Below are 22,114 nucleotides of genomic sequence, written 5' to 3'. Positions count from 1 at the left end.
TCGGCAACCTTTACCACTCACAGAGCTAATGTATTTTGACCTGTTTCACAAAGTAAAGAAGACAATGGGAGCCGCAAACATTCTAGCAAATATCTGCTGGTGCTCATCCACATAACGAGAATAAGGACGTGGTATGAAGCTATTGCCTTTGACGCCTTCTACAACATGTACAAACTGCTTGCAAGTCCAGCAACATGTTGTATACAGCTTCCGCAGACACTCATACAAGATTGAAAGGTATACTGGGTGATACAGAGTAAACTGATGGTTGTGATGTAAACAATTTGAACACTCTTACTAATATGCGCAACACTGTGAAGCCACACCAAACAAGAATGACAAACACATTTCGGGAGAACATCCTCACAGTAACACAACATAAACACAACACAACAAATACCCAGAATCCTTTACATCCATGACTCTTCCTGAATATATTTTACACCCCCGCGCCCCCAACCCCGCCCACCTTACCGACGCACGGGTGGTGGGGGGTGGGGGGATTCGGGGTTTGGAGCTAGCGGGGTGTATAATATAGTCAGGAATAGTCATGGATGCAAAGGATTCTGGGTATTTGCTGTGTTGCGTTTATGTTGTGTTACTGTGAGGATGTTCTCCCGAAATTTGTTTGTCATTCTTGTTTGGTGTGGGTTCACAGTGTGGCGCATATTAGTAAGAGGGTTAAAATTGTTTATACTGTATCACAACCATCAGTGTACTCTGTATCACCCGCCCACACTGCTTGGTGCCTTGTCCGAGCTGCTGTGACGTAGATGACCATAGTAACTACAGTATTTTTCGTAGTATGAGTCGCTCCGGAGTATAAGTCGCACCTGCCGAAAATGCATTATAAAGAAGGAAAAAACATATATAAGTCCCACTGGAGTATAAGTTGCATTTCTGGGGGAAATGTATGTGAAAAAACCCAACACCAAAGATAGACATTTGAAAGGCAATTTAAAATAAATAAAGAATAGTGAACAACATGCTGAATAAGTGTACGTTATATGAGGCATAAATAACCAACTGAGAAGGCGCCTGGTATGTTAACGTAACATATTATGGTAAGAGTCATTCAAATAACTATAACATATAGAACATGCTATATGTTTACCGAACAATCTGTCACTCCTAATTGCTAAATCCCATGAAATCTTATACGTCTAGTCTCTGACGCAGTGGTTCTTAAACAGGGTTCGATCGAAACGTAGGGGTTCGGTGAGTCGACCTCAGGGGTTCGGCTGAGGTCAAAACACACCCGACTCTTCGTGTAAATATGAACTTCTCCCTGTTGGCATATTACGGATACTGCAACAGCTGATTGATTTGCAGGTGTGTAATTTGTTGTGAGTTTAGTTTTGTTGTTTGAACAAGGTGATGTTCATGCACGGTTCATTTTGTGCACCAGTAAAAAAAATATGGTAACACTTTACTATAGGGAACATATTCACCATTAATTAGTTGCTTATTAACATGCAAATGAGTAACATATTGGCTCTTAACTAGTCATTATTAAGTACGTATTAATGCCTTATTTGAAAAATATAGTCCGAAAAATACGGTAGTTAGTAACTGGTTTATCATCCATAAGCGCAGATTCCAATCATTGAAATACTTTGTATAGTTCAAGACTTAACGGTCATTTGAAAAAATCACTGTACATCATAATGGCGGCTAAACTTTTCATCTTAAAGATCTAAAAGAATTATTCGGGAATGTCCGGCAGGCCAGATTGAAAAGCTCAATGGGCCGCATGTGGCACCCGGGCCTAAATTTGCCCAGGTCTGATGTAAATCGTATATACAATGCATGATAGTGTCTTCAAAGTGCATGTTTTTTTGTTTTTATTTATAAAATCGATCTTTGTGGATGCTAAAACCAATTATTGATGTTTACAAAGTTTCTTAAGGGGAACTCTGCTCCATTATACAAACTTGTCGGTTTAAAGGCCTACTGAAACCCACTACTACCGACCACGCAGTCTGATAGTTTATATATCAATGATGAAATATTAACATTGCAACACATGCCAATACGGCCTTTTTAGTTTACTAAATTGGAATTTTAAAACGTCGTGTAATGTGTACGCGTGACGTTACGGACTGTTATGAATATGAGCGCTGCACACACACACAGCTAAATGTCGTCTGCTTTAACGGCATAATTACACAGTATTTTGGAGATCTGTGTTGCTGAATCTTTTGCAATTTGCTCAATTAATAATGGAGGAGTCAATGTAGAAAGATGGAGTTGGGAAGCTTTAGCCACACAAACACACGGCGATTCCTTGTTTAAAATACACGGAGTTGAAACTTTCCTATGGATCACAGCGGACATGGATCCCGACCACTTGTCAACCAGCAGGTTTTGGTAAGAAAATTGTGGTTAAAAAGTCGCCTCTTATCGGATATCAGCTGAGCTTGCGCCTCCCGTACAGCTGCCGTCGACTTCCCTGAGACACTGCGCGTCAACACCCGGCCGTGGACGTACACTTCCGACTATCAGGTACTGTTAAACTCACTAAAATACTAGCGACACAATAGAAAGATAAGGGATTTCCCAGAATTATCCTAGTATATGTCTCTAAAAACATATGAATCCGTCTCAATGCAACGCGACTGTAATCGCGTTTTTTTAATTTTTATTATTATTATTTTTTTTCTAGTCCATGGGTGTCAAACTCTGGCCCGCGGACCAAATTTGGGCCTCTCTGTAATTTCATTTGGGCCTTGAGGCAATGTCAAATTAACATTAGAGCTGGCCCGCCGGTGTTATACAGCGGCGGTTTCGCTGTAACACCGCACTCACTGCGAATACTAACCCTCCCAATTTTCCCAGGAGACTCCCGAAGTTCAGAGCCCCTCCCGAAAATCTCCCGGGGCAACCATTCTCCCGAATTTCTCCCAATTTTCACCTGGACAACAATATTGGAGGCGTGCCTTAAAGGCACTGCCTTTAACGTTCTCTGCAACCTGCGGTCACTTCTGCTTTTCCTCCATACAAACAGCGTGCTGGCCCAGTCACATAATATTTGCGGCTTTAGCACACACAAAAGTGAATGCAATGCATACTTGATCAACAGCCATACAGGGCACACTAGGGTGGCCGTATTAACAATGCCAACACTGTTACAAATATGCGCCACACTGCGAACCCACACCAAATAATAATGACAAACACATTTCGGTAGGACACCCGCACCTTAACGCAACAGAACAAATACACAGATCCCCTTGCAGCACTAACTCTTCCGGGACGCTACAATATACACCCCCCCGCTACCACCAAACCCCGCAGGTCCCTATTAAAAGGTTAATTTGTTCAACCTTGGCCCGTGGCTTTGTCCAGTTTAAAATTTTGGTCAACTCTGTATTTGAGTTTGACACCCGTTCTACTCCGTCGCTATCAATATCCTCAAACACGAATCTTTCCTTCTCGCTCAAATTAATGGGGAAATTGTCGTTTTCTCGGCCTAAATAACACTTTTTGTTGGAGGCTCCCATTATAAACACTGTGAATATGTGAGGAGCCATCACACGGGTGACGTCATTGTCTGCGACTTCCGGTAAAGGCAAGGCTTTTCTCTTAGCACCCAAAGTTGCAAACTTTATCTTGGATGTTCTCTACTAAATCCTTTCAGCAAAAATATGGCAATATTGCGAAATGATCAAGTATGACACATGGAATGGACCTGCTATCCCCGTTTAAATAAGAAAATTTCATTTCAGTAGGCTTTTAAGACATATTGGATGCATGAGCATATTCCAGTGACTCACTGTTGAAGCTGATGATCTAAGCATGTTCTGACCTTAACGTTGATGGACTCCATATTGTCCATCATGGTGAGTATAGCTTCTGAGATGCGGGAGGGCAGGGAGAGGACCACCACATCCACACCAGAAGGGCCATCGAAGCGCCCCGCCACTTGCATCATGGTCTCTACAAAGACAATGTCAGTGATGATCATGTTTCATCAGTCTTGTGCGTGGTCTTTACCTGCCAGGTGCAGCCACTCGGTGTCAAGGTCCGCATGGTTGGCCAGACAACCCTTGAGGACGTTGCTGCAGTAGTTGGCACAAGGTCTGGCAGAGGCCATACCTCGACAATGGGGACAATAAGTCATCTTCATGATGGCTTGCATGCACTCCTGGCTCAGCTGCACCTGTGGGAGGACATGGAGAGAACCACAGGAGCTTCATCAGACACTACTGATGCAGCACTACAAAGCAAACAACACAAGTCAGTCAAAGAACACAAACGTGGCGGAAGCTTATCCATCTCTGGGTTAGTTAGTTCCCATGGAAACCACTTGGTGAGATTTTGCCTCTTTTGTTGTTCCACAAGCGATGGAAAGGCTCTGACGTTCATACGAGTATGCTCAGCTCCATCCAGCCTTCTATCCCACAAGGCTAGAGGAAAGGGTCTTCGTGCGTGAAGAGTGAAACTGGGTTAATACCAGTAAGCTCTGCTCACAAGAGAGCACAGTTATGCATACAAAAGCTCAGGAAGTGGGTCTGAGGGACACGGTGCATGGAGAAGGAGAGATGGAAGAAGACCGGCTTCGCATACAAAGCTCTGCTCTTCAGTTGACATGCGGGCCAGTTGCATGCTTTTTTTTTTTTTTTTGGGAGAAACAGCGCTTTCAACGGTGTAGTCACACCTCGGCGTCTGATAAATAGGAGTATACGCTGGAAGTAGGACAACAAAGAAGAACAGGGAGGGAAGTTCATGGTGAAATGTTTAAATATAGAACAAATCTGCCCAGAAACAAGACATATCACTGAATAGATCACATAGGCATCATTCATAATAGAGGTGTATAATATCGTCAATAAAACTACCGTATTTCCTTGAATGGCCGCCAGGGCGCTAATTAATTTATAACATCTTCTCACTCCTGCTCTTATTCGAGGCATGCGGTAAAAGTAAGCAGGCGCTAATAATTTTAAAACCTCTTCTCACCCCTGCGCTTACCAATGGCATGTAGTAAAAAAACATTTTTAAATTAAAAAATAAATCAAATTAATAAAAAATTCCTCTTGGGGACCACTGCTCTACATGTCGTCGCGCCCGCCTTTACACCATGCTATCTGCGTGCCAGCCGGACGCATGCATATCGCTGCTTCTCGTACGAGATTGCAAGGCATACTTGGTCAACAGCCATACCGTTTACACAGAAGGTTGTGATATAAACAACTTTAACACTCTTACTATTATGCGCCGCACTGTGAACCCACACCAAACAAGAATAACAAACACATTTCTGGAGAACATCGGCTCTGTAGCACATTATAAACGCAACATAATAATTACCCATAATGCCTTGCATCCACGACTCTTGGCTATATTATACACGCGCCCCTCAACCCCGCCCACCTCAACCGACGCACGGAGGGGGGGGGGGGGGGGCTTTGGTGCTAGCGGGGTGTATAATATAGCCAAGAGTCATGGATGCATGGCATTCTGGGTAATTTTTATGTTGTGTTTATAATTTGTTACAGAGCCGATGTTCTACCGAAATGTGTTTGTCATTCTTGTTTGGTGTGGGTTCACAGAGTGTGGCGCATAATAGTAAGAGAGTTAAAGTTATTTTATATCACAACCTTCAGTGTGATCTGTATGGCTGTTGAACAAGAGCCCTGGTTTACGTATTGTACAAGCAGAAAAAAATTCCTCCGCCTATTTGAAAATGACGACAGGGAAAGCGTCACTTGTGACGTCACGAATTTGACCCGGCGGTAATAGTAAGCATGCGCTAATAATTTTGGGAAGCGAGTTTGACTCGGCAGTAATTCAAGGCAGGCGCATGTTACATGCCCGGCGGCAATTCAAGGAAATACGCTATATCAATATGTATCACAGTTGAAAAAAAGTATCCAAAAGAGTGCCACTTATGAAAGTGTTAAAAAAAAGTTATACATTGTTTGTTTTTTTCCTTCAACACTCAAATCTCTAGATCAGGGGTCGGGAACCTTTTTGGCTGAGAGAGCCTTGAAAGCCAAATATTTTAAAATGTATTTTCGTGAGAGCCGTACATTATTTTTTAACACTGAATACAACTAAATGTGTACATTTTTAAGTAAGACCAACATTTTTAGAGCATAATAAGTCTCTTGTTTTTTTTAATGACATTGTTATTCTGAAGTTAACTAATAATAAATAATAGGTGCAGAAGAAAACAGATTGATGGATTAAGGTGCATGAGAATGTTTTATATTCTTAACTTTATTTCTAACACTGATTACCAACGGAATTATTCATCATAAGAGCCACATCTGTCTCTAGAGCAATAGGTCCCCTACCCCTGCTCTACATAAACTTTAGATCTATCCGTTGATTATAAGTTAACTTTTTTGTTTGTTTGGTATTTTTGTCATAGAAAACTTTCCCCAAACATTATTTTAAAGTGGAATATTTGATGTGAAGTAATTTTAGCTTCAAATAGGTCAATAATTCAAAACCACACTGATTTTGATCCATTATTATTTTTTGAGCCATGACAGTTTTAAAGAAATAACCAGCCTGCATGGCAGCTTAGTGTTTTTCGAGTTAACATTGCAACCTTTTATGAATATAATATGCATGAAAACACTCCTACACACATCACGCACGGGACGCTTTACTAAGTAAGAATTGTTTTAGTTATATTGTAAAACTTAAAAACGTTGCTTGCAATGATGAATGAAGAATTTCATACAAAGAGAAACCCTACGGACACTTGAAAGACGGAACAGAACTTATACTTCCGGTGCAAAGCTCTAAACGGCAGGAACTCAACGCAGCAGCACCTGCAGTGAGCGAACTTGTCCAAAAGATGGCGCCATAGCACAAACAATAATACACCTTTTCCGTGTATTTGCACGTATCTTATGAAAACTATTAACATTATGGCTGTCGGTTAAGAAAACCCCATGAATTACTTGCATTCCCTCTTACACACATGTTTATGTGTGCTATGGCTATAAGGTTTTTTTTTCCCCCTTGGCCTCAGTCTGGACCCCCTGTCGGCGCCGGAAGTTGGCAGACCCGTCAGCGATCCTTTTCTGTTTCCCTGTAATGTGTGTCTGATCTTGAATGGGATTGTGCTGAAAATCTTTATTTCCCCTCTGCGGCTGAGATAGGCTCCAGCGACCAAACCCCCCCACGACCCCAAAAGGGACAAGCGGTAGAAAATGGATGGATGGATGGATTAATAAAGTACTTCTGATTCTGAAATAAGTATTTTTGCAAGTTTTGAGTGAATAAGTGACATGCAGTCAAGTAACACATTTCAAAAATGTTCCTGTATGACATTCTGACAATAAAACTGCATTTTGGCAAGCGAGTAATAACCTGTGCTTAATCGTGATTAATCCAAATTCAAACATTTGATGAATCTGATTAAGAAAAAAACAAACAGTTGACGGCATTAATTGATATATATTCAGTGTTACAAGCGGCTCGATGAGCACGTCCATAATTGCGACGTGGCCCTCGATAATAACCACACTTAAAACTTTGAAAATATTAAAACACCATTTTAATTAATGTTTTCGTTTAATTTTTCATATGTGATCAAACACAAATGCTCCCTGAGCATTCAGGTGAGCAACATCAGACGTGCACACTGTGGCAATACCTGCAGCACACCTGTCTCTAACCTGACATAACAATTTAAATGTATTTTTATAATCAAATGACTGCGGTCATTTTTATGGGATTATTTTCTAATATACCATATTTTCCGGAGTATAAGACACACCTGCCGAAAATGCATAATAAAGAAGAAAGAAAACATATATAAGTCGCACTGGAGTATAAGTCGCACCTGCCGAAAATGCATAATAAAGAAGGAATAAAACATATATAAGTCGCACTGGAGTATAAGTCACATTTTGGGGGGAATTTTTTTTGATAAAACCCAACACCAAAGATAGACATTTGAAAGGCAATTTAAAATAAATAAAGAATAGTGAACAACAGGCTGAATAAGTATACGTTATATGAGCCATAAATAACGCAGTCAAGGCGTTGAGGGGTTCCGGTTTGGTAACCGCAGGATTAGGTCTCTGCTTTTTGCAGATGATGTGGTCCTGATGGCTTCATCTGACCGGGATCTTCAGCTCTCGCTGGATCGGTTCGCAGCCGAGTGTGAAGCGACCGGAATGAGAATCAGCACCTCCAAGTCCGAGTCCATGGTTCTCGCCCGGAAAAGGGTGGAGTGCCATCTCCGGGTTGGGGAGGAGACCCTGCCCCAAGTGGAGGAGTTCAAGTACCTAGGAGTCTTGTTCACGAGTGAGGGAAGAGTGGATCGTGAGATCGACAGGCGGATCGGTGCGGCGTCTTCAGTAATGCGGACGTTGTACCGATCCGTTGTGGTGAAGAAGGAGCTGAGCCGGAAGGCAAAGCTCTCAATTTACCGGTCGATCTACGTTCCCATCCTCACCTATGGTCATGAGCTTTGGGTCATGACCGAAAGGATAAGATCACGGGTACAAGCGGCCGAAATGGGTTTCCTCCGCCGTGTGGCGGGGCTCTCCCTTAGAGATAGGGTGAGAAGCTCTGCCATCCGGGAGGAACTCAAAGTAAAGCCGCTGCTCCTTCACATCGAGAGGAGCCAGATGAGGTGGTTCGGGCATCTGGTCAGGATGCCACTCGAACGCCTCCCTAGGGAAGTGTTTAGGGCACGTCCAACCGGTAGGAGGCCACGGGGAAGACCCAGGACACGTTGGGAAGACTATGTCTCCCGGCTGGCCTGGGAACGCCTCGGGATCCCCCGGGAAGAGCTAGACGAAGTGGCTGGGGAGAGGGAAGTCTGGGTTTCCCTGCTTAGGCTGTTGCCCCCGCGACCCGACCTCGGATAAGCGGAAGATGATGGATGGATGGATGGATATATGAGGCATAAATAACCAACTGAGAAGGTGCCTGTTATGTTAACGTAACATATTATGGTAAGAGTCATTCAAATAACTATAACATATAGAACATGCTATACGTTTACCAAACAATCTGTCACTCCTAATTGCTAAATCCGATGAAATCTTATACGTCTAGTCTCTTAAAGTTAAAGTTAAAGTACCAATGATTGTCACACACACTAGATGTGGCAAAATTATTCTCTGCATTTGACCCTTCACCCTTGATAACCCCCAGGGAGGTGAGGGGAGCAGTGGGCAGCAGCAATGGCCACGCCCGGGAATCATTTATGGTGATTTAACTCCCAATTCCAACTCTTAATGCTGAGTGCCAAGCAGGGAGGTAACGGGTCCCATTTTTATAGTCTTTGGTATGATTCGGCCGGGGTTTGAACTCACGACCTACCGATCTCAGGGCGGACACTCTAACCACTAGGCCACTGAGTAGGTAATGAATGAGCTAAATAATATTATTTGATATTTTACGGTAATGTGTTAATAATTTCACACATAAGTCGCTCCGGAGTATATGTCGCACCCCCGGCCAAACTATGAAAAAAATTGCGACTTATAGTCCGAAAAATACGGTAAGTCATTTGGCTGACTTACAATGAAAATAACGACAAAATCTAGTTTTTCATTGGCAACGTTCTAGTATTTTATGACTAGGTGGGGGTCCTATTTTGGAAATCATTTGTACCCTTTTCAGAGATCACATTTAGTTCCCCTTAAAACATTTTCATGTTGCACAATGAGATGCAAGCATTACAAAAGTATGTAGGCCTTAGAAAATTGTACATCCCTGCATAGGCGGCGATCCCTTCGGGGCCCGAACACCCACGTGGGATTGATGGGAAATGTTTTATAACAATCTCTGAAACAACAATCTTGTTGCTGTTAATTTTGAGGCGAGTTTGGTCTGTTCAACACAAATAAAAAGTGACAAATCATATAGTCTATCACTTACAAAGTCTAACAAAGTTTTTGTTGTGCCCATTAAACATATAATTACACAATCATCTTAACTGTATAAACACTGCACACGAGCAAATAAAAGGCATATCTACTCAACAGCCATACATGGCACACTAAGCGTGGCAGTATGGACAACACCAACACTGTCATAAACATGTGCTATAGAGTAAAACCAAACTAAACAACAACGACAAACACATTTTGGAAGAATATTAGTACTGCAACACAACATAAACACTACAGAACAAATTCCCAGAATTCCCTGCAGCACCAACTCTTCCGGGACGCTACAATTTAAACAAACACCATTGGTGGATCCACACCTAACATCCACTGTAAAGATACCACATACAATAGCGTATCTACTCGATACTGCTATGAATACATCGATATTTTTTAACATAACAAAATCTTCTTAAATTTTTTTAAAATGTAAGTTATGTTCATAAACTTAAGAAATAATGTCCCTGGCCACATGAGGACTTGGAATATGACCAATGTATGATCCTGTAACTACTTGGTATTGGATTAATACCGAAAATTGTGGTATCATCCAAAACTACAAAGCCTGTTTCCATATGAGTTGGGAAATTGTGTTAAATGTAAATATAAACGGAATACAATGATTCGCAAATCCTTTTCAACCCATATTCAATTTAATGCACTACAAAGACAAGATATTTGATGTTCAAACTCATAAAATGTATTTTTTTTTAGCAAATAACAATTAACTTAGGATTTCATGGCTGCAACACGTGCCAAAGTAGTTGGGAAAGGGCATGTTCACCACTGTGTTACATCACCTTTTCTTTTAACAACACTCAATAAACGTTTGGGAACTGAGGAAACTAGTTGTTGAAGCTTTGAAAGTGGAATTCTTTCCCATTCTTGTTTTATGTAGAGCTTCAGTCGTTCAACAGTCCGGGGTCTCTGCTGTCGTATTTTACGCTTAATAATGCACCACACATTTTTGATGGGAAGCCGTGCTGTTGAGACACTTGTCTTACTGAAATAAGCAGGGGCGTCCCTGATAACGTTGCTTGGATGACAACATATGTTTTTCCAAAACCTGTATGGACCTTTCAGCATTAATGGTGCCTTTACAGATGTGTAAGTTACCCATGCCTTGGGCACTAATACACCCCCATACCATCACATATGCTGGCTTTTCAACTTTGCCCCTATAACAATCCGAATGGTTATTTTCCTCTTTGTTCTGGAGGACACCACGTCCTCCTGTTTCCAAATATAATTTGAAATGTGGACTCGTCAGACCACAGAACACTTTTCCACTTTGTATTAGTCCATCTTAGGTGAGCTCGGGCCCAGCCAAGCTGGCGGCATTTCAGGATATTGTTAATAAATAAGTTTGGCTTTGCATAGTAGAATTTTAACGTGCACTTACAGATGTAGTGACCAACTGTAGTTACTGACAGTGGTTTTATGAAGTGTTCCTGAGCCCATGTGGTGATATCCTTTATACACTGATGTCGGTTTTTGATGCAGTACCGCCTGAGGGATCAAAAGTTCGTAATATCATCGCTTACATGCAGTGATTTCTCCAGATTCTCTAAACTTTTTGAATATTTTACGGACTGTAGATGGTAAAATCCCTAAATTCCTTGCAATAGCTCGTTGAGAAATGTTGTTCTAAAACTGTTCGACAATTTGCTTACAAAGTGGTGACCTTCACCCCATCCTTGTTTGTGAATTACTTAGCATTTCATGGAAGCTGCTTTTACACCCAATCATGGCACCCAACTGTTTCCAATTAGCTTGCACACCTGTGGGATGTTCCATATAAGTGTTTGATGAGCATTCCTCAATTTTATCAGTATTTATTGCCACCTTTCCCATCTTCTTTGTCACGTGTTGCTGGCATCAAATTCTAAAGTTAATGATTATTTGCAAAAAAAAAAAAAAGTTTATCAGTTTGAACATCAAATATGTTGTCTTTGTAGCATATTCAACTGAATATGGGTTGCAAATGATTTGCAAATCGTTGTATTCTGTTTATATTTACATCTAAAACAATTTCCCAACTCATATGGAAACGGGGTTTGTAATGTAAAGTGTCAAACAACAGAAGAATAAGTGATTATTACATGTTAACAGAAGTGTAGATAGAACATGTTAAAACAGAAAATAAGCAGATATTAACAGTAAATGAACAAGTAGATTAATAATCCATTTTCTACCACTTGTCCTTAATAATTTTGACAAAAAAATAGAATGATAAATGACACAATATGTTACTGCATACTGCCTGTGTTTGTTTACTTTCTACTAAAAGACAAGTTGTCTAGTATGTTCACTATTTCATTTAAGGACAACATTGCAATAATAAACATATGTTTAATTTCGCCTAAGATTTTTTTGTTAAAATGAAGCCAATAATGACAGTTTTTGTGGTCCCCTTTATTTAAAAAAAAATGTGTTGCCAATTTAGTGACATTGTGCTGAATTTCACAAGTATTCAGACTCCTATGGATGTTCTTTTTAAAAAAATGTACTTGAAATGTTTCGCAGTCGATTTCTTTGCATTGTGTGATGAAAATAGGTATGACATGAACAAGACTGTAAAGGTTTAAGAATGAGCTGGAGATGAGCAGCAATCGCATGGAGATAAGTAAGTGAGAGAGAAAAGTAATAAGCACATTCCACAGCTTAATGTGAAGTCATATGAGACATGAGTCACATCCTCACTCCAACCTCCCATACCCGCCTTCCTCCCATCCTTGCCCCTTCCACTCATTAGCCAGGAATGACTCACCCCAGTGCTTTTTTGTTTTTGCTGAGACAGAGAAGTGCAACGAAGGGAAAGTTTAGACGTCTGGAAAGAAAATAAAACCCCCCAAAAAATGGGAGATGCAGAATGTTTGAGACGCTTTAAAAGTTCAAGCGAGTGAAATCGGCAGAGGAGTTAAAGGCTTGAAAGCGATGTGGATGGTATTTCAAGAGGAGACGTCCTTAATCTGGTTTCCTGCCTCATACATATTCATGCTGGGAATCATCGGTCAGAAATGACGGCTATATAAGAAGAGAACATTTGCAGGGCTAACTTGCTGTATGATTACTGTACAAAACCCACAAGGTTTACCAGTGTGAACATTAAATATCTTGTCTTTGCAGTCTATTCAATTGAATATAAGTTGAAAAGGATTTTTAAATCATTGTATTCTGTTTTCTTTTACCATTTATACAACGTGACAACTTTACTGGTTTTGGGTTTTGTACAAACCCCGTTTCCATATGAGTTGGGAAATTGAGTTAGATGTAAATATAAACAAAATACAATGATTTGCAAATCCTTTTCAACCCATATTCAATTGAATGCACTACAAAGATAAGATATTTGATGTTCAAACTCATAAACTTAGTTTTTTTTTGCAAAGTATAATTAACTTAGAATTTCATGGCTGCAACACGTGCCAAAGTAGTTGGGAAATGCATGTTCACCACTGTGTTACATCATTTTTTCTTTTAACAACACTCAATAAACGTTTGGGAACTGAGGAAACTAATTGTTGAAGCTTTGAAAGTAGAATTATTTCACATTCTTGTTTTATCTAGAGCTTCAGTCGTTCAACAGTCCGGGGTCTCCGCTGTCATATTTAACACTTCATAGTGCGCCACACATTTTTGATGGGAGACAGGTCTGGACTGCAGGCGGGCCAAGAAAGTACCCGCACTCTTTTACTACGAAGCAACGCTGTTGTAACACGTGGCTTGGCATTGCCTTGCTGACATAAACAGGGGCGTCCATGATAACGTTGCTTGGATGACAACATATGTTGCTCCAAAACCTGTATATACCTTTCAGCATTAATGGTGCCTTCACATATGTGTAAGTTACCCATGCCTTGGGCACTAATGCACCCCCATACCATCACAGATGCTGGCTTTTGAACTTTGCGCCTATAACAATCTGTATGGTTATTTTCCTCTCTGTTCCAGAGGACACCACGTCCACAGTTTCTAAATATAATTTGAAATGTGGACTCGTCAGACCACAGAACACTTTTCCACTGTGCATCAGTCCATCTTAGATGAGCTCGGGCCCAGCGAAGCCGGCGGCAATTCTGGGTGTTGTTGATAAATGAGTTTGGCTTTGCATAGCAGAGTTTTAACTTGCACTTACAGATGTAGCGACCAACTGTAGTTACTGACAGTGGTTTTTATGAAAAGTTCCTGAGCCCATGTAGTGATATCCTTTACACAATGATGTCGGTTTTTGATGCAGTACTGCCTGAGGGACCAAAGGTCCGTAATATCGTCGCTTATGTGCAGTGATTTCTCCAGATTCTCTGAACCTTTTGATGATTTTACGGACCGTAGATGGTAAAATCCCTAAATTCCTTGCAATAGCTCGATGAAAAATGTTGTTCTAAAACTGTTCGACAATTTGCTTAAAAAGTGGTGACCCTCGCCCCATTCTTGTTTGTGAATTACTTAGCATTTCATGGAAGCTGCTTTTATACCCAATCATGGCACCCAACTGTTTCCAATTAGCCTGCACACCTGTAGGATGTTCCAAATAAGTGTTTGATGAGCATTCATCAACTTAATCAGTATTTATTGCCACCTTTCCCAACTTCTTTGTCACGTGTTGCTGGCATCAAATTGTAAAGTTAATGATTATTTGCAAAAAAAACATGTTCATCAGTTTGAACATCAAATATGTTGTCTTTGTAGCATATTCCACTGAAATTGGGTTGAAAATGCTTTGCAAATAATTGTATTCCGTTTATATTTACATCTAACATAATTCCCCAACTCATATGGAAACGGGGTTTGTACATTACTTTACCTTGAATTGATTTACGTGGACCCCGACTTAAACAAGTTGAAAAACTTATTGGGGTGTTACCATTTAGTGGTCAATTGTACGGAATATGTACTGAACTGTGCAACCTACTAATAAAAGTGTCAATCAATCAATCAATCAAAATGAGCTCCATACTTGTTTTTTAGAAGATTGTAATCTACTAATTCATTACATTTCAGCATTTTAGTTGTCTAAATAAAGGATTGGTTGTGTGTCTGGGTCTACTTCCACTGGCGACTCTAATCGCTCTTTTCTGTTAAAGGAAAAGTTGGATTGAAGTATGTTATGCAGGCACTTCCCCAAACTTCAATGCAATAGGTCAGATATGAAACAATCAATGAGTTGTACAGGAAGATTACTCATTAGTAACGCCTTTATTATACAACGCTAATATTGCAAACACTGATCTTCACTTTGTTGGATATTGTGTTTTTTATCAAAAATAACGTTCCTTGATTTACACATTTTTAAATAAAATATCAGTTATAATATATTCATGATTAATTTTGATTAGTTTAGTGAGGCATTTTTAATACACAGTACATGTTACAGCAAAACATTTGTTTTGTAGGTTTGGGTTGCAAGGTGGAACGTAGTTTTTTCTATGGAAGAAGAATTGTCTCTCATCAACTTATATATATCAATATGACATTATTACATGTGCATATATTAATAAATATACAAATACGAAAGTGATATTCAAATAAAACATTTGTATAAATAAATGCATGTGTAGATATATTTTTGAGATTTGAATATAAATATGCTTCATCACTTTTTTCTCTTGTGTCGATGAGACATTCCTCCCACAAACCAGATGCACAAATAAATGTGACCTAAACACTCCCCTGAACAACCAGCAGAGGGCACTGCAGTCAGAGCGGTCTCGGTCACAGACATGGTCAGACACTGGCGAGCCAATCAGAGGCACACTAGGGAAGGTCATGTGATGATTGATATACGATGCTGATTTGACACACATTGCAATAATAAGTACCAATGATTGTCACAAACACACTAGGTGCGGTAAAATTTGTCCTTTGCATTTGACCCACCCCCTTGATCACCCCCTGGGAAGTAATGGGAGCAGTGGGAAGCTGCGGTGCCACGCCCGGGAATCATTTATGTTTATTTAACCCCCAATTACAACCCTTGATGCTGAGTGTCAAGCAGCGAAGCAATGGGTCCCATTTTTACAGTCTTTGGTATGACTCGGCCGGGGTTTGAACTCCCAACCTACCGATCTCATAAGAGATCAGTATCTACGGATCAGTATCTAGGGACGGCGTGGCGCAGTGGGAGGGTGGCCGTGCGCAACCCGAGGGTCACTGGTTCAAATCCCACCTAGAACCAACCTCGTCACGTCCGTTGTGTCCTGAGCAAGACATTTCCCCCTTGCTCCTGATGGGTGCTGGTTGGCGCCTTGCATTGCAGCTCCCTCCATCAGTGTGTGTGTGAATGGGTAAATGTGGAAGTGGTGTCAAAGCGCTTTGAGTACCTTGAAGGTAGAAAAGCGCTATACAAGTACAACCCATTTATTTTATTTATTTATTTACATCGGGACAAGGTCATTAAACGGCATTGATACAATAAAAGAAGCAGCTAGAAAGATTTTTCAGATTAAATAGATAAATCAGCATTAGCTAATACAACGCTAATGTTAGCAAGCTCAGGCCCGTTATGCGTTCTCTCTGTAATGACGTGGTTAGTTTTTGTGCAAAGAACTCCGAGCTTTTTGCATATAATGCATATAATGCTCGGTGACCCAGACCGCTCTGGCTGCAGTGCCCTCTGTTGGTTGTTCAGGGAAGTGTGTCAATCATGTTTATTTGTGCATCTGGTTTGTGGGAGGAATGTCTCATCGACACAAAAGAAAAAAAAGAGATCCACATATGCAAATTCAATACAAACACAAATACAAAATCAAGCATATTTATATTCAAATCTCAAAAATATATTTACAAATACAGGTTTACTGGGACAAGCGGTAGGAAATGGATGCATGGATGGATGGTTTATTTATACAAATTCTTGATTTATTTGTATGTCACATTTTTACATTTATAAATATACTTGTATATATTTACAAATCTCAAAAATATATTTACAAATACACGTTTAACTATACAAATGACTTATTTCCTGTGGAATTTCACAGGGCTTCTATCTCATACACCTTATCCTGTCCGAAATAGAAAGTTCCTTCAATCTAGTAGAGTGATTCTCAAACTGTTGTACGCGTAGATGGAGTCTGCATACCATCGAGTGGTACACAAAAAATTCACTTAATTAAATATTCAAACACGGTGTAACTGTTCAAACTGTGTGTGACATTACTGTGTCCAAAATGTTTAAATATGCTTGTTAAATAAAACACCTCCCTTGTTTTTAATGAATATTTAGGCCTATCACGCTACTATATTTTAATGTTGGTCATTGTGCTGGTACTTGAAGAGCCAAGTGTTGTCTCAATCAATCAATCAATCAATCAATGTTTATTTATATAGCCCTAAATCATAAGTGTCACAAAGGGCTGCACAAGCCACAACGACGTTCACCGCCCACATAAGGACAAGGAAAAACTCACAACCCAGTGGGACGTCGATGAGAATGACTGTGAGAAACCTTATAGAGGACCGCAAATGTGGGTACCCCCAACCCCCCCACCCCTCGGGGAGACCGGATACAATGGACGTCGAGTGGGTCCGACATAATATTGGGAAAGTCCAGTCCATAGTGGCTTTAACTGTCTGAGGTGGCACCTGGTGTAAAAACATTTGAGAATTACTGATCGAGTCTACAAGTAAAATTCTAGGTCCAAAAAATACAGATATTTTTACAGATTGTAAAAGCATTAGAAGATGGATGGTACCGCCCCAGTAAGACCACTGACGGGACATGGACAAACAAAAAGACGAACTAAAATAAACAATCTAAGTTAGCAATTAGTACGTATTGTAGCTCGTGTATCATTATGGGTTAAAAACTTTTACTTTATTTAATTTAACTTTAATTGCAACGTCCTCCCACTTCCAAAGACATGCACCTGGGGATAGGTTGAAATTGGCCCTAGTGTGTGAATGTGGTCTGTCTATCTGTGTTGGCACTGCTATGAGGTGGCGACTTGTCCAGGGTGTACACCGCCTTCTGCCCGATTGTAGCTGCGATAGGCACCAGCACCCCCTGTCACCCCAAAGGGAATAAGCGGTAGAAAATGGATGGATGGATGCAAAAAAAAAAAAAACAGGCTCCACTGTCTTGTTTGTCCCTGCCCTCCCCCCAAGCAAGGTGCTGTCTACACCTGCCCCAGTGCCCATCCCAAGTCAAGATGTTTCCCCCGAAGCATAATTAGCAAAGATCCAAACAGGGCCTCTCCCCACTGTGTGATAGAACAAGCTGGCCTACTTCCTCCACTCCCATACCCAAGGGGGAGAATACGTCGAGAAAAGTTAACGTATGCTAAACAAGGACAGCCACAAGCGACCACCAGATAAATAAATACTGTACCAAAAAGAGATTTGGATGTTTTTGCAACATTTGACAGCCAGATTGTGGTGCTGTTATTACAACTTCAATGGTTGACTTGAAGTTTTCCAAAACACCCACTGTAGCTTTAGCAGAATCACCGCGGAATCTGGTACACACCTTCAGGGAACTGACAAACCCATCTGTAGAATTTGAGCAACATTGGTTGATAAAAATGGCTCGTCTTTGCAAGGGCCAGGACTCTTAGCAACCATAGTACCTCAGTTTTTGGAGAGTTCCGTTCCAAATATTCAAAACGTACGAAAACGTACAAAAACTCAGGCATGTTTTCCCCATAGCATACAAATTCAGTTGATAGAATAGAATAGAATAGAATAGACTTTGTCATTATATTTGCATATAATGAGATTAAAGACTCCAACTTAAGGTGCGGTTGTGGGAACAAATATGGGGTAAAATAAATAAAACAAGAGGTAATAAAGGAAAAACTAACAATTGAAATAAACAGACTACTATCCAATAAAAATAACAAACAATCCTGTACAATATACAAAACACTGTAGAAATACAAAATACTGTTCAATATACAGAACAAGGGAAGAGTACCGAAGTAATAAATAACAATCAGTGTCGGACGTATTGCAGTTGAAGGGTAGTATTGCACAGTAGGGTATTATGGCAAGATATTGTATAGGGGTGAATTATTATTATAAGTTAGAGTTCAAAATGGTGACAGCTCTGGGAAAGAAGCTGTCTCTGAGCCTGTTTGTTCTGGCTCTGATGCACCTGTAGCGCCTGCCTGATGGTAGCAGGTGGAACAGGTGGTAGCCAGGGTGTGTGCTGTCTTTGGTGATGCTTTTTGCTTTCTTGAGGCAACGGGAGTTATGTAAATCCTTCAGGGAGGGCAGGGGGCAACCGATGTTTTTTTGTGCAGACTTTATGACCCTCTGAATCGTTCAGTGCAGCTGGCGTACCACGCTGTTATGCAGTACGTCAGCAGGCTCTCGACAGCCGAGCGATATAATTAATCAGCTTAAGGCACGCAATACATAAAATACATCGAATGGATTATAATTATTGTTCCATAGTTGTGTCAGTCCTGGCACTTGCAACTTTCTTTGACCAAATGCTGAGTTATTTTGCACTTCTACACTAGAAAAAAAACATAGTCACCCACGTATAGATTATTATTTAAGGCACCGATTCTCTGGAATAATATGCAGGACTAACTTGTTACGCTCAATATTTGGCTGTACAAAATGTTGTTGAAAACCAAATCCTACAAACAGTGAGGTGTAAGAAAACCAAGCTGTGACTGTAATTGTAAAAAAAAAAAGTAATTGACCATTTGTCTAACATTTTGAAAAATGTCAATTGTATTTGAATTATGTGTACGCGAGCATGCAGTTTTAAATTCAGTTTTAGTCAGAATCCCTTTTATTTATATTCACATTTCAGTCATCTAGGTCAGTGGTTCTCAAATAGGGGTACGCGTACCCCTGGGGGTATTTGAAGGTATGCCAAGGGGTATGTGAGATTTTTTTTTAAATATCCTAAAATTAGCAACAATTTAAAAATCCTTTATAAATATATCTATTGAATAATACTTCAAAAAAATACGAATGTCAGTTCATAAACTGTGAAAAAAAAATACAACAATGCAATATTCAGTGTTGACAGCTAGATTTTTTCTGGACATGTTCCATAAATATTGATGTTAAAGATTTATTTTTTTGTGAAGAAATGTTTAGAATTAAGTTCATGAATCCAGATGGATCTCTATTACAATCCCCAAAGAGGGCACTTTAAGTTGATGATTACTTCTATGTGTAGAAATCTTTATTTATAAATGAATCACTTGTTTATTGTTCAACAATATTGAGCAATATTTTGCACTGTTATACAATTTAATAAATCATAAACTGATGACATAGTGCTGTATTTTACTTATTTATCGCTTTTCTTCAACCAAAAATGCTTTGTTCTGATTAGGCGGTACTTGAATTAAAAAAATGTTCACAGGGGGTACATCACTGAAAAAAGGTTGAGAACCACTGATCTAGGTTGACTTAATTTTTTTAGACTAAATTTCACAATATTTTGTCAGCTAAAATTTAAGTACATTTATTGGGCTTTAGTCCTTTCACAAAGAAAATAAAAGCATCAAGGGAGGGCGTGATGCGGTTGGGAGAGGGGTTCCTGGTTCGATCCCTACCTACTTACCAATCTCGTCACGTCCGTTGTGTCCTTGAGCAAGACACTTCACCCTTCCTACTGATGGGTCGTGGTTAACGCCTTGCATGGCAGCTCGCGCCATCAGTGTGTGAATGTGTGTGTGAAAGGGTGAATGTGGAAATAGTGTCAAAGCGCTTTGAGTACCTTGAAGGTAGAAAAGCACAACCCATTTACCAATCACCATTTATCGAACTGGCTCCTCTTTCATGCGCTGTTTTAAGAGCTGTGATTGGATAGAGTACATTCCAAACTTGTCCCACCCATCTACAAGACAAATCTAAATCTAATTGGATTTTGTTTCAGTCAACCTTTTTCGTCTCAATTTTTATTCGTTGACTAACTTGTCAGTTGTTTTCGTCATCATTTTAGTCAATGTGCATTTGTTTTGATTAGACATGGTCTCATTTTAGTCCGGGTAAATTTGGTTGTTGATGATAACAAAGACAAAAAATGTAAGTCAATGGAATGAAAAGCACTAGCAAGTCTTCAGATTCATTTGAAATACAACCCAGAGAGAGATTGGTTGTTGGGATTGTTTCACATCATCTGTAATCATTTGCAATTCAAGCAGTACAAGGGGAGATAAATAACTACAAATATTAGCAGGTGTCATGAAAAAAGTTAAACAGTTAGTTCGAAGAGGAGTAGGTGGGATGACTCGATTCTTGACAGAGAAGTGAGAAACCCTCTACGATGTTTCTGTTGCCTCATTAATCCTGTGACTTTGTGCATGTGTGCACACGCTTTAAGCTGAAAGAGACTGCCACACAAATTGTTCAGATGATATTTACCAGTCAAGTAACTTTGTTCTTATTCTCTCTTAAAAGTCCTTTTAAAGTGCGCAAATGGGTCTGGACCTCATTCCGGGTGGTTCTGACGCGAGCGCCGAGAGGATGTTTTGTCATTTCCCACAAAGCCCAGCAAATTATTGACACTATTCTCCAAGCTGGCTTTGTTTAATGACAACATCAGTCAGGTTCCCCCGGCAAAGACAAAACAGCATCAGTCAAGAAACGCGTGAAAGAAAAAACAGACACGTGATGGAAGACTTCAGGCCGTCGCTGATAATGGAACAAGGGCGGGAATAATCAATTTCTCTCTTGTGTTTTGAAATTCGAAGATAGTTTATGACATACCAGCCCGCGTTGTAGGAATAAGACCTTGCATGGGATTGAAATGTTTCATTTGAAAGCAACAGAGGGCTGAAAGCATCGTCACAGACACTCTTCGCCAAGCAGGAAGAGATTGAATAGAATTTAGCCTCGGTTTACGTGTTCAGAGAGTCTTCCTACCAGTGATATTTGGATGCCAAGAAAACAAGCACTTTACTGTGTTTTTTTTCCTTCTTTATTATGCATTTTCGGCCGGTGCGACGTATACTCCGGAGCGACTTATAATCCGAAAAATACGGTAATAAAGATGTGTGAACTAAAAAGAACAGCGTTATCCACTTACTGAAAGTACTATAGTGTTCTCAATGTTATACTTTAAATATGTTCATACAATGTACAAACCCCGTTTCCATATGAGTTGGGAAATTGTGTTAGATGTAAATATAAACAGAATAATGATTTGCAAATCATTTTCAACCCATATTCAGTTGAATATGCTACAAAGACAACATATTTGATGTTCAAACTGATAAACTTTTTTTCTTTTGCGAATAATTATTAACTTTAGAATTTGATGCCAGCAA

At 40.0% G+C, this 22,114-nt stretch overlaps 1 protein-coding gene across 1 annotated transcript in view; it reads right to left on the bottom strand.

Moving 5' to 3' along the window:
* The window catches only part of gpc1b (glypican 1b), a 250,772-nt gene that overhangs the window by 35,703 nt on the left and 192,955 nt on the right, over positions 1 to 22,114 (bottom strand). The window contains exons 5-6 of the mRNA XM_061920096.1: positions 3,997 to 4,162; positions 3,809 to 3,939 (exon numbers count right to left, since the gene is read on the bottom strand). Of these exons, the coding sequence (XP_061776080.1) occupies positions 3,809 to 3,939; positions 3,997 to 4,162 (297 nt within the window). The remainder of the gene's footprint in view (positions 1 to 3,808; positions 3,940 to 3,996; positions 4,163 to 22,114) is intronic.

This window comes from Nerophis ophidion, linkage group LG14 (assembly GCF_033978795.1).
Source record: "Nerophis ophidion isolate RoL-2023_Sa linkage group LG14, RoL_Noph_v1.0, whole genome shotgun sequence".
NCBI lineage: Eukaryota > Metazoa > Chordata > Actinopteri > Syngnathiformes > Syngnathidae > Nerophis > Nerophis ophidion.
This window is presented reverse-complemented; position numbering and strand designations above follow the sequence as displayed.